At 58.9% G+C, this 14,942-nt stretch overlaps 1 protein-coding gene across 1 annotated transcript in view; it reads right to left on the bottom strand.

The window, feature by feature from the left end:
* NCOR2 (nuclear receptor corepressor 2) overlaps positions 1 to 14,942 on the bottom strand; it is a 191,896-nt gene that overhangs the window by 42,339 nt on the left and 134,615 nt on the right. Inside the window, 4 exon segments of the mRNA XM_024758467.1 lie at positions 1 to 49; positions 1,174 to 1,224; positions 5,281 to 5,428; positions 12,843 to 12,985. Coding sequence (XP_024614235.1) covers positions 1 to 49; positions 1,174 to 1,224; positions 5,281 to 5,428; positions 12,843 to 12,985 — 391 coding nt within the window.

Here is a 14,942-nt window from a genome sequence, read left to right as displayed (position 1 = left end):
GTGCGGGGCGAAGGGATGCTCTCGGTGTCGGAGCTGTTGTTGACGGTGGCTGTGCGGGGACAGTGAAGATGGAGTGAGCGGTGCCGGGGGCTCAGGGTGGAGGCAGGCCTGGCCCTCCCCACGGCCCCCCGACAGCCCCGACTGCGTGCAGGCAGGAGCTCAGGGCGCTGCGACCCCATCGCTTGACACCACGCAGCCCTAAGGCTCCCACACGCCTGGGCAGTGCCCCCGCCGGCCCCTCCCAGTGCCCTGTCCTCCTCTGGCCACCCTCTCCACCTGCTGACCCTGGAGCCCAGCAACCTGTTAACTTCCAACCCCCCGGGTGGGTGGCCCGCACCGCACAGAGTCAGGCTGGGGGCGGCCAGGGTTGCAGGCCTTTGTTTTGGGGTCTCCTTTTTCTTATCTGGGCTGCAAACCCTGGCTCTGCCCCGGCTGGTGGCCTGGCCGTGGTAACTCCGGTGGCCTCCCAGCCTTGCTTTCCCCATCTGTAGGGTGGGGAGAACAGTTCCCACCCCGCAGGGCTGTGATAGCACAGGGTGACACCTGGTAACTGTCTGCTGTTGTATCACCACTGCTGTCATCATACACGATGACATAAAATGGGGCCAGTGAACTCGGAAGGAGCCCCCGGGGAAAGGGTCCAGACCGAGCGCATCCCCCATCCCCCATCAGCCATTTCCCGCAGGGCTGGTACACAGCAGGTGCACAATGCGTATGGATCGAATGACTGAGCGCGTGCACAGGTGAGGGGAGGGGGACCTCAGCTCCAGGCAGGCCTGGCTCTTTGGGCTTAACAACCGCTCCTGTCACTTCCTGGGTTTCAATTTTCCCCCTTTTCTACAAAATGGGCACATCCGAAACCCCCCTCCTCCACACTTCCTGTTGGGGAAATCAAACTGGGTAAGCGTCACAGGTGAACACACGAATGAAAACTCAACCAAGCAGTCAAGCCAGCACAGCAGTCTGCACGACTGAGCCTGGGAACCGCATGGGGAACAGATACTGCGCGGAGGTGGGGGCACAGAGGTGGCGGCAGCACAAACGGTGGTGCTCACAGGCAGAGGCGTGCTCACAGAGGTGGGGCCCCTCATAGAGCAAAGGCCCCCTTGGGATGCCCCCCGCCCTGGTCAGGCCCTACCCCCGCCCCCGACGGCCAGCTGGCCACATTCGTACCTGGGCCACTGCATTCCCCTCTGGGTACCTCGTTCCCAGAGGCGTGTAAGGCTGGAAGGAAGTGAGAGAAGGGTTAGAAGCGAGGTGACATGAGCAGCAGGTGGGGTGGGAGGAGGTTGGGTGGCCAGGCAGGGCTGGGAAAGGGGCCCAGGGCCCAGCAGGCAGCAGGAGGACCTACAGCCCTGTCCCAAGAGCCCTCACCCCTGAACACTCCTGGGTACCCTTGGACAAGTCACTGGCTCCAGGGTCCTGGGGTGGGAGGTGCTGGCCTCAGAGGTGGGCAGGGCCGAGGGAGAGGCTCTTGGGGCTGCCCGGCCCCGTCTCACCCCTCAGACGCAGAGCCGGGTCAGCAGGGGTTGCTGGTGCCCTGCACAAACGCTTCCCTCAGCTTTCACTGCCTCCAGACCCCCGGCCTCTCCCACTTTAAGGCCCAGAGCAAAGGCCATCCCTTCCAGAAAAAAGAATCCCAACAAGAGCAACACAGGGCTCGCTCGGCGGGTGCTGGGCTCCGGGCAAAGCTCTTCACACACACGACTCACCTCACCCTCAATAACCTCTAAGTTGGAGGTGATCACCATTCTCCTTTTCAGATGAGAAAACAGAGAGGTTGAGTCACTTGCCCCAGGCCACACTGCGTGGAGGCAGGAGGGGGTTGACCCCAACATCCTGTGTCCCTAACCACCGGTTCCTGCCCCTGCCTTCTGACTCCGGCAATGTCAGTCCCTCCTTTCACGTCATCAGACCACAGGATGGAGGGGGCCAGCGCTGAGGTCCCCTGGATAAGTGGTTTCGCCCCAGAGTCCGTGTGTTCATCTACAAAGAGGGCGGTTCACGCCTGGCTCTCTACCTTACCCAGAGGCTTGTCTGTCTCCGTCAGGGGTTCTCAGACCCGAGAGAGCCTGAGGGCCATGAAGACTCACATGGCTGGGCCCACGCCCAAAACGTTTCTCACTCAGTAGGTCCAGGTGGGGCCTGAGAATCAGCACTCCAGACAAGTCTGAACCCTGGTCCCCAAACAGGCCAACGGGTTACCTTGGGTAACCTCTCTGTGCCTCAGTGACCTCATCTGTAAAATGGGGTGATGACAGCACCCACTGGGCTGTCGTGACAATTAAAGGGAATAACTCAAAGCTGTTGCTCTTATGACCACGATCTTTACTAGAGACACTACGGGGCCAAATGGATCACTCCTCCCTCCCCTGGATTCACCTCCACCCTGGATACGACAAGGCACTTGCTGCCTGCCCCGTGCAGGGAGGGGTCTGCAGTGCAGTTGGGGCTGGCGGTGTATTCCAGAAGGTTCCATCGTGGTGACCTCAGGCCCTAACCCAGAACCTACCTCACTTCCCCTATCCTGGTCACAGGGACAGAGTTACGCAGCGAATGCCGGCTGGACTGGCAGATTCCAAGTCCACCAGCTACGTGACACCCCATGTGAGTGATTCTCCTCTCCCTGGGCCTTGGTTTCCTCATCTGTAAGATGGGAACATCAGCCTGTGCTTTTGGGCAGGATCTTCTAAACTGCCTCCTTGATGTGCACAGAGCCATCAAGTGGTCACAGAAGCCTTGGATTCAGCCAGACCAGCACCCCCACCCCCACTACCCAGCAGAGAATGCCTCCCCATCCTTGATAGGTTGTGTGAACCCTACAAGTGACAGGGAGCTCACCACCGCACAGTTCTCTTACTGGGCAGCGCCTCTTCTGCTTTTAATGCTGAGCCGAAGACTGGCTTCGTCTAACTTTCCCACCAAGCCTGCATCCTGCCCGGATGGATATTTAATGAGGGGATTGGGTTTCTGCTCCCTAGGCTCCCTTTTCCTGGCTACAGACCCAAGACCCAGAATGCACAGAGCAGAGGGATCTGGAGCCTCCCATCAGACACTGGTCAGGCCTCTGGTCAACTCGGGCTAGAAAGACCCAAGGCTGGCAAGGAGGCCAGACTCACCCCCCAGGTCCATCCCCAGGGTAAGACAGTAATAACCAAATGGCTTGATTCTCCATTCTCAACCAGGAAGTAGGATTCAGGCTGGTGAATACACCGCGGGCTGGTATAGCCTGAGTTTATTTGCATGTCTTGTTCACGGAGCCAGGGAGTGATTCACACTTTCCTCACGCGTTGGCAGAAGTTTGGGAGTTTAAATGCAGAGACAGGCAGATAGGAGGGACAGGAAGGAATCCTGGCACGGACAGGAGGAGAAAAGGTTCCCCTCACCAAGAACTTGAGGCCCCACTGGGGAGCTCTGGCCAGGGAGATGGCGGAAGGAGAGGCAGAGACATTCAGCTACGCAGGGGTTGGGGTCTTCAGGGGTGTCATGCCTTGAGGGCTGGTGTAGACCAAGGAAAAGGGAGAGAGGGGCGGGGGCCAAAGGCAGACTGATCAGTGACCAGGGGTGCAAGCCTGGTGTCGGGCAGCCTGGTGTAACTCCCGAGTCTACAAACACGGATTACACAGCGGAGCCGCAGGTTACGTGGGGGCCAGGCTCTGAAGTCAGGCGACCATCTCGTGCAGTCAGAAATCCTCCTTTTGAGAAGTGGGCCAAACTGCTGGTGCAATTTAAATGACTGATTCTCGCTCTCTCTTTAGCAGCCCTCACCTGGTGGGAGAATTCATCTAAGATCAGGGTAGACGATGCATCTGTGTGATACCTGGGGTGCCTGGAGTAACTGCCCTGAGCCTCAGTGCCCGCTGATAGAAAGCGGGGGCTATGCAGTTCATCATCCAAATCGAGACACTCGGGAGTAAAATGAAGCATAATTATATAACTTTTGAATACTTATCGACCAACGGTATTGGTTGCACTTATATTAGTCAACTTGTAAAATAATATTTCAGGTCAAAAAACTATTTTCAGGGACTTCCCCGGCCGTCCAGTGGTTAAGACTCCACACTTCCACTGCAGTGGGCGCGGGTTCGATTCCTGGTCGGGGAACTAAGATCCCGCGTGCCGCACAGTGTGGTTAAAAAAATTAAGAAAAAACTATTTTCAAAAATAAACTTTCTTTTTCTAAAATGTGACACCAGAGGTGCTGGGCAAGGTAATAGGCGTCACCAGAGCTGGATGCGACCTGGACGTGTAAGTCACCAAGCACAAGACTGAAGACACAGGGGTCAGGAGGATTGAATGGACAAGTGTCCTGTGGGCGCAGAGATGCCGATTACCATTATTATTGTTGCCACTGTCACCATCATTATCACTGTCATTTTCACCATCATCACCACCATCATCATCACCACCATCATCACCACCACCACCATCACCACCATCATCATCACCACCACCATCATCATCACCATCATCACCATCATCACCATCACCACCATCACCATCACCATCATCATCACCACCACCATCATCACCACCACCACCACCACCATCATCATCACCATCATCACCATCACCATCATCATCACCATCACCACCATCATCACCACCATCACCATCACCATCATCACCACCACCATCACCACCATCACCATCACCACCATCATCACCACCATCATCATCACCATCATCATCACCATCACCATCATCACCATCACCACCATCATCACCACCATCACCATCACCATCATCACCACCACCATCATCACCACCATCACCATCACCACCATCACCATCATCACCACCACCATCATCACCACCACCATCATCACCACCACCATCATCACCATCACCACCATCACCATCACCATCATCACCACCATCACCATCATCACCACCACCATCATCACCACCACCATCATCACCACCACCATCATCACCACCACCATCATCACCATCACCATCACCATCATCACCACCATCACCATCACCACCATCACCATCATCACCACCACCATCATCACCACCACCATCATCACCACCACCATCATCACCATCACCACCATCACCATCACCATCATCACCACCATCACCATCACCACCATCATCACCACCATCATCACCATCACCACCATCACCATCATCACCATCCTCACCATCATCACCACCACCATCACCACCATCACCATCACCATCATGCTCTCCTCTTGGGGCAGTCCAGGCTCCTTCTCGGTAGCACCCAGGCATTTCTGGGAGAGGTCAGCTCCCATCGCCCACCCTCACCTTCTGCCTCCTCCGCCATCTCCTCCTCGTTCCCGCTCACGCCTGACGCCTCCATCTCCTCATCCTCCACCACGGGCGGGAAGGCCGCCTCCTCACTGGCAGCAGCTGGTGCTTTCTTCTTCTTCCTCCGCGCGTTCCTCTCCTTCTCCTAGGGCACAGGGATAGCAGTTGGTCAGGGCCAGGGCAAGGGCCTGGGCTGTCAGCCCGGGGACTCCTGGTGCCGGAGGCCTGCCACAGCTGCAAGGGACAGTGATCCCATCCACGTGGTCTTGAGGGTGCCCTTCCCCCCTCGTGCCCCACTGCACGGCCAGACATGCCAGTGGTTATTTTTACCCAGAGCTTCATTCTTCCATCATGCCCCAGATACACCTGGGGCGCAACCTGGCCTATAGGCTGCCCAGACATCCTTCCGGAACAGATGAGGAAGGACTGCCTCTGCCTGGAAGCCCCCCACGATCGCTCCAGCCCTGCCAGCTGTCCTAGCCAGAGCAGTGACCACACCCTCTGGAGGACACACTGCCAGGCACGGTCAGTACACTGGAGAGAATGAATGAATGAAGCTTTTCCTTGCAGCCTCATCTGTCCCCAGCTGAGCCCCGGGGGACAGGCTAGCTTGGGCAGCATGTCATTTCACCCCACCAGTCTTTACAGGGCACCTCTTGTGTGCCAGGTACTGCCCCGGGGCTGAGAATACACGAGGAATGAGGAGACGGGGTCCCTGCCCCACAGGCCACCTAGTCGGGGAGATGAGCAATCAACACATCAATTAAAAAGAGCCTCAGAGGCGGGGGCATGGCTGCTGAGAGGGACAGACAGGGTGGGGTGAGAATGCAAGGGCGGGGCAGGGAAGAGGCTTCTTGGAGGAGGTGACATCTGAGCTGAGGTCTGAGTCGTGAGAAGAAGCTGGCCAGGCAAGGCTCGGGATGAGCGGTCCAGGTGGGAGGAACTGCAAGTACAGAGGCCCAGAGGTGGAACCAGCTGGGTGGTTCAAGGAACAGAAAGAAGGCCTTCGCTGAGCAGCCCTTTACTTCCCTCCACGCCTCCCCCAGTCCCCAGAAGCCCTGCTCCCCACGCATGGGGCCAGGCACCCACCCCCAGCTCATCACCACTCCTCCTTGACAGCTCCCGTCTTTGCACCGCAGTGGGCCGGGGGTTCCGGAAGGGTGTCTCTTTAGCCCCATACTGAGCCAGCCTGAAAGTGTTGATTGACTTACTGAGTGACTGAATGGGCTGCGTCCCGGGCTTGAACACACGGTCGGCAGAGTCGGGGTATATGTGGAGGCAGAGTGTGCGGGGGGGTCCGAGGTGACCAGGGGCTCCCAGGGGAGTGGACTGGTCCCTAAGAGGAGACCCGCCCCAGTACAGCTGGTGTGACAGGAGGGGTCGCAGCCTGAGCCCTTTGGGGTCCCTGAGGAAGGAGATGGAACCTAAACACTCCCAGACATGCCAGCAGCTCCCAGCGAAGCCCCTCACACTGGGCTGACTCGGTTCCTCCCAGAGTTCACGTCCACCCGAACCTCAGGATGTGACCTTTCTTAGAAATGAGCTCTTTGTAGATGTAATTAGGGTGAGTTCGTATTAGATTAGGGTGGACCCTAAATCCAGAATGACTGGTGTCCCTAGAAGAAGAGGGAAATTTGGACACAGAGGCACCCAGGGGAGGGATGCATCCCCAAGCCAAGGAACGTCAAGGATTGCAGGCCACCCCCAGAAGCTGGGAGCGCAGGGCAGGAGCCTCCCCTGGAGCCTTCGGAAGGAGCGTAGCCCTGCCGACACCTTGATTTCAGACTCGTAGCCTCCAGGATTGCAAGAGGATATGTTCCTGTACCAGTCTGTGGTGCCTTGTTACAGGAAATAGGAAACTAACGCACCTCCCCTCCGCCAATTCCCTGGCCCCCAGGAGAAAGCCACCATCACCGTACGTGAGTGAAAACAGCACAGCCCGCCCTTCGGCAGATGCGCCATCACCTCCAGGCGCCAGCCGGCCCTGCCCAGCCTGGCCCCCTCACCACGCAGGGCTGGGCGCAAGCCTCAGGGGTCCCCAGGCCCCAGCCCCTGCCTGGGGGGTGGGATCACTTCCTGTCCTGCCTTCTTCCTGAGCAAACGGGGGACCTCGGGGTGCAGCCGCTCAGAATTCGGGGAGGAAGAGGGAAATGTCTGTTTGCCCGTTAGTCACGGTTTCCGTCACCAGCACTCGGCCAGGACCACAGCCCCACCCTGCCGAATGTCCACGGGACCACTGTGGGAACGCCCAGCTCCACCATCCTCCTGCCTCTGGGGGCTGGCGCACCCCGGTCCCAAACCCCGAGCTTCTCCCGGAGGGCCCCCGGCTGGAGCTCGCGGGGGCATGAGAAAGTTGTGTGGCCTGTGGGTTTGTGGGTGCAGCTGAGGGATCCCCCTTCTTCCCCAATCTATTTTTAGCAGACAGGGACTCACTTGAGTGCTGGAGCTGGGTGAGGCAGGCGACTGGCTGCCCGGGGGGTGGGGGGATGCTCGGAGCCTCGCAGGGAACGGGGGCTCCTATGGGCCTGGCTGGGATGCACGTCCTGCTGGGAACCTGAGGTCTCTCTGAGCCAGCAGCCCAGGCCACCTCAGGCCAAGTGGGGTGAGTATGATGTCAACACCAGAATCCCCCAGAGGGATTCAGAGGCTGGGACTTAGTGTCCCAGGAATCATACCAAACCCTTCCACACGTGGCCCCGAACCTCAAGACTGGGGCATGTGTATGGAACAGGAGATGCTGGCGATAGTAGTATTGGTAGTTATAGCTGATGTCTGTTAAGCACCTACTATGGGCCAAGCATTCTTTACTTATTAATGCACTGGATCTGCACGCCTACTCTGCGAATCAGAGCATGCCACTCCCTACCTCGAACTCTCCAGACGCTCCCGGAACCTCTCGATATAAAACCCAAGTCTTCCCCACTCCATACAGTCCAGTGCGATCTAGATCTGAACCCCGCCCAGCTCTCTAACTCGCTCACCCTCCTTGGTCTGTTACAGACACACTGTCCTTCTTGTGCAAATGGGCTTACAATGCCCTGGCCACAGGGCCTTTGCACTCGTCACTTCTCTGGCTGGACAGCCTTCTCCCAGACACCCACGTGACTCACATACCCACCTCCATCAGGGCTTTGCTCATACATCACCTCCTCAGGGAGGTCTTCCCTGATTACCCTGTCAAAATCAGCTAATCTCGTTCCCCATCAATCACTTTCTACTACTAACCCTCATCTATCTTCAGACCACAATCTGAAATTATCTGTGAGTTAATTTGTCTCTAGAACTAGAATTAATTCAAGGGCAGGCATCTTTGTCTGTTCTCAGCTGTATTCCCAGGACACCTGGAACAGCGCCTGGCACAGAAGAGACACTCTGTAACTACTAATTTAGATGCATGAACCTGATAGACAAAGACGCTGGCCCAGAGAGGCAGAGACACTTGCCCAAGATCACACAGCTCGTGGGTCAAGAAGCCCAGACTTCAATGCAGGTCAGATTCAAGTACCTCCCTGTCTGACCATCTCTCTCTGCAGGCCTGTGCAGCCTCAGACGGAAGAGGCAACAGAGGAAAACAAGGCAAGGAGGGGCCTGGGCTGAGATGGACAGAGACAGAGAAACATGGAAGCTGAGCCCGAGAGCCCGGATTCACAGATGGGAGAAAAGGGTAACCTTCGGTCATTAGGAGGGGGAGGGAAAACCTTGGAGAAGTCACTGGTGCCAAATGTTACATAACGCTGGGACGCGCTCCGCCTGCCCGCCCGATCCTGCTTCCTGCTGACGTCGCCCGTAGCCACGCTCAGGCCAGGCCTGGTGCAAGGCAGGAGGGGACACCCGCTGACCCTCTGCTTCCCCCACTGCTTCCTCCACTGGCCGAGGGTGACGTGTCTTCCTGAGCTCCAGACGGGGCCCGGCCAGCAGGAATCACCAGGACCTGTCTCCCTCCCAGGGTCTGGAGGGTGTGGGACAGCATCTTGTGAGGACTGCTTGCATTCTCCAGTGACACGGAACTCACCCAGGCACCATGGGTGGCCACTGTAAGGACTGACGGACCCAGGCTGATGGGCCCCCCATCCCTCACTGAGCTTTCTCCGCAGCCTTCAACCTAAGCCCGCTCGTTCGCTGTCAGCAGGGAACGAGAACCCGTCCCACTCTCCCCAACAGCCCTTTCTCGTCCACAAGTGACAAGCAAGGCTCCCCTGTTTGCTGGCCTCAGAACACGGCCCACCGGCCCCCACCTTCTGGTCCCCTGCTTCCCAGCAGGCCCAGCCTCTGCTGAGTTCTGTGGGAGCCACGTCCAGTAATACAGGTATGGGTCCAGGAAGGGAAGCCAGGGGCTCCCACAGACTTGGGTTCAAACCCCCTCTGCAGTGTCTCCCTCCTGTCCTCAGCATCTTCACCTGAGGACGGGGCCAATGGTGGCGACCTCAGGGGTCTGGGGGAGGGGCCCAACCTGGGCCTCGGGGTCCCCCTGCTGTTCACGCCTCCTCCCCGGCCCACCAGCGATGCTGCCCAGCCACCGGCATGTTCAGAGTCTGGGGACAAGGAGGGCGACCGTCTCTATCAGCTTTGGCTACACTTCACTCAGACCAGCATAATCCACCCCGAGCCTGGCCCATGCTGGGTTGCCCCTCAGCTCACAAACCTTCAATGGCTCCCACTGTCCATTAAAGAAAGACCCAGCTCCTCTGCCCAGCAGGAAACCCCACCCACACGTATACCCGGGGCACCTGCCATTGCTTCCCTGGCATATAGTAGGCGCTCAATAAAGGCTTGCTGAGTGTGTGATGAGGATAACGCCCAACACTTATTGAGCGCAGACCGAGGGCCGGGGCTGGCCCTTTACAAATACGAAAGCCTCTGCTGCTCACAGCAACCCTATGAGTGGCTCTGGGTCTTACCTCCTTTTACAGAGGAGGCAGCTGAGGCTGAGTGCTGAGGCCACGAACCTGCGGGCAACAGTCAGGAGGCCACAGAGCTGGGGTGTGAACCCTCTAGCCCAGAGCTCTACTCCATACCATCGTGCTCGGCTGCCTCTTTGAATGAGTGAGTGAATCAATCCATCAACTGATCGATCGCTCAGGCAATCCAGGAGCAGACATACTCTACACCCAGTTAACAACCAAGGGAGACACGGCACCCAAGCCGCCAGGCATCTGGCGGCCATGGGCACATCACTACTGATGCCACCACCTCTGCTACCAATGATGCCACCATGGCTCTCTCTCGCGATGTGCCAGGCCCAGTTCTAAGCACTTCACACCCATTCGCCCGAATCATTCCCACAACAGCTCTTTGAGGTGGGAATTATCCCCATTTCAGAAGTGGGGAAACTGAGGCACAGAGAGGACAAGCCACTTGCCCAAGGTCACACAGCTAGGAAGTGGCAGAATCTGGATTTGAACCTGGGTGTCTTGGGCCCACAGTCCCCACCCTGGCTGTTTCTGCACACATTATTCAAGAGAGCACCTTGAATGCCCCTGAGAAGAATGGGGTCAGTGGCTTTAAAATAAAATAATGATCGTACCGATACTACTACCAGTAGTTAGAGCAGCTAACCCCCATGGAGCGCCCCCCTCTGGCAGGCACTCCGTCCTTTACATGTGGTAACTCATTCGCTCTTCACCCGAGTTCTTGGGGTAAAGGCTATCATTCTCCCACTTTACAGATGAGGGAACTGAGGCTCACGGGGTACAGCCGCTGCCCGAGGTCACACAGGTGTCAAGTCATGAAGCTGGTGCTTGACCCCACTTTCGCCCTGGAGCCCAAGCTGCCCCATCTACCTGGCTGGAATCTCTGTTTCCCCAACCCACCCTCTCAAGTTTTGGGGCCCCCAGGGGCGCAGCAGGGCCGTGCCCCAAGGAAACCTGGAAAGTGAGGTGGGTGCCAGTAGGCTGTGAGAGGAGATACCTGTAACCCGACAGCCTGGGCGAAGCAGGCTGGTGTGTGGGCACCGGCTGGGCTGGGCTGGGCTGAGCAGGGAATGGGGTGGGGGGGGGAGAGGCAGGGAGGACAGGTCAGAGGGAGAAGGGGATGAAGCAGGAAGATCCCTCCGTCCCTGGGGCGATGCTCAGGGCCGCAGTCCCAGCCCAGTTAATCCTGAGTTGGTGTGTAGAGGCCGACATCCCGCCCCCATCCAACCACCACCACGGCCAGCGCCGCCATCACAGAGCTGGATCCTATCTGCGCTGCGGGATCTCAGCAAGTGTTACGGACAGGCGCTCCTTGGCCTTGGCCCTCACTGAGCCTTCCACCCTGCCGAAACCAGAGTCCTGAAAGCTCTAGAAAAAAGCAGAGCTCCCTGTGTTTCAGGGGGCCCTGCCTGAAGCTCAGGGAGCACCGGGAACCAACTGCACAGCAGGCGGGGAAGGGGCAAGAGGCACAGCCTAACCAGACACCACGGGGAACGGGCACAGGCAGGGGCCTGGCTGAAGGAAGCCTGACCACAGGGCCATGGCACAGCGTCCCCCTCTGGCCTAGGATGCTTGGGGTGGGGGTGGGGAGGGGTGCCCCTAAATTCTGCACAGTGCTCAAGGAGCGTTCAGAGAGGGTGATTCTCGGCAGCCGGCTTGTCCTCTCTGGACCAAGGCGGGCTCCATGGTGGAGCAACTCAGCCTCCCAGGACAGGGTGCACATACTTTAAACCCAGCACAAGCAGCCCAATCAGGGGGAACGGGGAGGGTGGAGAGCTCTGCGTCCCCCTCTTGTACCTTCATATCTACAGGGAAGTATGCAGCCCGCTGATTAAAAGCATGCGTCCGCAGGTCATGTAGTTGTGGGTGCAAAGCCCAAGCCAGATGTTTATGAGCCTGGCTGAGCCTCAGTTTCCCCAGATCTGAAATGGTGACAATGCTTGTGGAAGGAAAGAAGGAAGGGAGGGAGGGAGGGAGGGAGAGAAAAGGAAAGGAAAGGAAAGGAAAAGAAAAAAAACAAGCCACCCCCAAATGGCCCTCGCTTCCCAGTAACAGCTGCGGAGGAAGAGGCCTCTCCATGGAGACCATTTACGGGCTCAGTGAGGCGAGCCTGCCCCGTCTGTGCTCCTGGAGGAGGGAAGGTCCGTGCCTCTTCTCAATCCCCTGGAGGCCAGGGCTGGGCCGGCTGCTGCCTGAGCTGTCCATTCCTCCCCCGGGGTGGCCCTAAGACTGTGAGTTCAAATGGAGTGCGGGAGATGCTGACTTAGGGCTCCTCTGCCTCGGGGTCTTCGTTCCAATGCGCTGACAGCCCTGAGTCCCTGGGGAGTCAGTGCCTGGCCCACCGAGCTCCTTCCTCCCTGCCCTGAGCCCTCAGAGGCACTACGGGCCCTCAGAGGTGTCTGACCGAGGAGTGCTGGGGGGTGGAGGTGGGGAGGCAGAGGTGGGCCTGCGCATCGCAGTACCCAGGAGGGATGCTTACGGCAGGGATCCACCCCTGCAGCATTTCCGGGGAACCTCGAGGGGCTGAGACCTGGGCAAGAGAGCTGGCGTCAGACCCCTCCCCGCCCAGGGCTCCCGGGCCACAGGTCTGGCCCGCAGGTCTGGCTGGGATGCACAGGGCAGGGGCGGGGTGGGAGTGGGGAGACTCACCATCTTCAGCTTGTGCTGCTGTAGGATCTCATCCAGGTTCTGCCTCTTCTTGTAGTTGAAGTAGAAGTTCTTACACTGGGACACCGTCTTGGAGCCCACCATCCGGGCGATGGCCGACCAGTTCCGGCCGTGTTCCAGGAGACCTGTGTGGGGGAGGGCGGCAGGTGAGGGGCGGCAGAGGGCTGGACAGGCAGCGGGGGCCCGTACCCACAGCCTGGAGGGCAGACAGAGCCCTGGGCGAAAGCAGCCCTGATCCCGGGGCTCAGGCTCACTGCACAGGTCCAAGGTTTCCGGAAAGAGATGGCTGGGGTGGGGGACACCAGAAAGGTGTGGCAGGCCTGGGCTCCCCGGGCTGCATGGGACAGCCTGGGCTCTAGGAACTTGAGGGGCAGGTGGGTGCAGCCCTGGGTGTACTCCTGCTGAGGCCACTGTCAAGGGTTTCGGGGGCTGAGGGCTGAGGTCTGGGGCGCAGACCCCGTCCGGGGCCCCACCTCTCCTCCTCCCCTGGCTGTCTTGACCCGGCACTGACACTCGCTCGCAGCTGCAGACGAGGCCTCGGGAGACGGGCTGTTTTCCGGCCGCACCAGGCCAGAGAAAGGAAGGAACGTGTGAGCAGGGCTGGGAGGGTGGAGTCCGGCTTGGGGTAAGCTGGCCCAGGATCCTCCGTGCCCAGGTTAACTGGGGCACACCCAGAACCCAGAGCTCCCCGTGGACGCCTAAAGGCCCACCCCGGACTCGGGGCCCACCAGGCGTGGTTCAGGGTCTGGGAGTGGACTTGCCCCCCCAAATCACAACCCCCCCATCTCCATGAGCTTCTCACACAGCCTCACAGATTCCTGATGTGGGGAGAAACGCCCAGGAATTGGTAGACCCCATCCCAAATTCACCTAGGGCAGAGAAAGTTCCCTCCATCCCCACAAACTCAGGCCAGAGCTGCACCTCCAAGCCCTCTTCCGTTCTCAATGCCATAGACACCAGGCTCTGCAGAAACATCAGTCCCCCAGCTCCCCTGGAAGCCAGCCCCGAGTCTCAGCCCGTCTGCCCGCAGCGCTCCCAGCACACGCCTCGCACAGGCCAGCGCCTCTGCGTTTTTATGCCTTGCATCTCCACGCAGCGCGCCTTGTGTAGCCAGGTCAGCCCGAGCAGGTAGGGCCTGCCCCCTTCCTGACGGCTGCAGGAGGGGCAGATGGGAGGCTCCGGCCTCCGGGGACTGCGGGGCAGGACTGGGCCCCCAGAGGGCAGCAGGCGTGAAGCCTGAGTCACGGTGCTGGGAACACAGCGGCCTCTGAGCCCCAGAGCTAGACTCATAAGGACTAGCGAAAGATTTCCCATAAAGAAGTTTGAGGCTGTTTTCCTTGAATCAAATCAAGCTGCAAGCGGGGAGGGCTACGACGGGTGTTTCCAAGGGGCGCGGGAGCGTAAGGGCGGACAGGGTGTGTGGCGGTATTTTCTTTCATTCATTCATCCATCCATCCATCCATCCATCCATCCATTCATTCAAACATGTGCTGCCGGCTTGCTACCTACAAGGCTCGCACAGAAATACAACGGCAGCGAAAACAACACCAACAAACCACCAGGTCACACAGCCGAGCAACCTGGAGTTTGCAGAGCCCTGCAAAGACTTGGTTCCCTCTTCTCCCTGCTGTTGAGGCCATGGCTGTTTGCCAATCCGCAGGACGGGGGAAACCGAGGCTCCAGGGATCAGAGGAACTCACAAGCTTATGGGGTGGGCCAAGGGGCCGAGTGGACGTGGGACCCAGGTTGTCTGCTCTGGAGCCTCTGGGCCCTGGGGGGTGGGGCGCTAGACTGACAGGCCACCTGCTCCCCTGCGGAGGCCACGGGGCCACATGGCCCCAGGGCAGCTCCTCAGGGTTCCTCAAGGACAGGCACGGAGGGGAGGGCTGGGGCGTGGGATCAAGTGTAACCCAGCCCCCTGACCTTTCCCTCCGCCTGCGCCCGCAGCAGCTGCCGCTTCCACAGGACCTGGCGGAGGACGACGGGGACGCGTTTATTTATATTTCCGCAGCCGGGGCCAAGAGAGCCCAGGCAAACACGCTGGGCCGGAACCCTGGGAGGGAGAGGGCGGGTCTCCCATCT

Source organism: Neophocaena asiaeorientalis, unplaced genomic scaffold (genome assembly GCF_003031525.2).
Source record: "Neophocaena asiaeorientalis asiaeorientalis breed wild unplaced genomic scaffold, Neophocaena_asiaeorientalis_V1.1 scaffold77, whole genome shotgun sequence".
NCBI classification, from domain to species: Eukaryota; Metazoa; Chordata; class Mammalia; order Artiodactyla; family Phocoenidae; genus Neophocaena; species Neophocaena asiaeorientalis.
The sequence above is the reverse complement of the archived record's forward strand: the minus strand, read 5'-3'. Positions and strand labels throughout refer to the sequence as shown.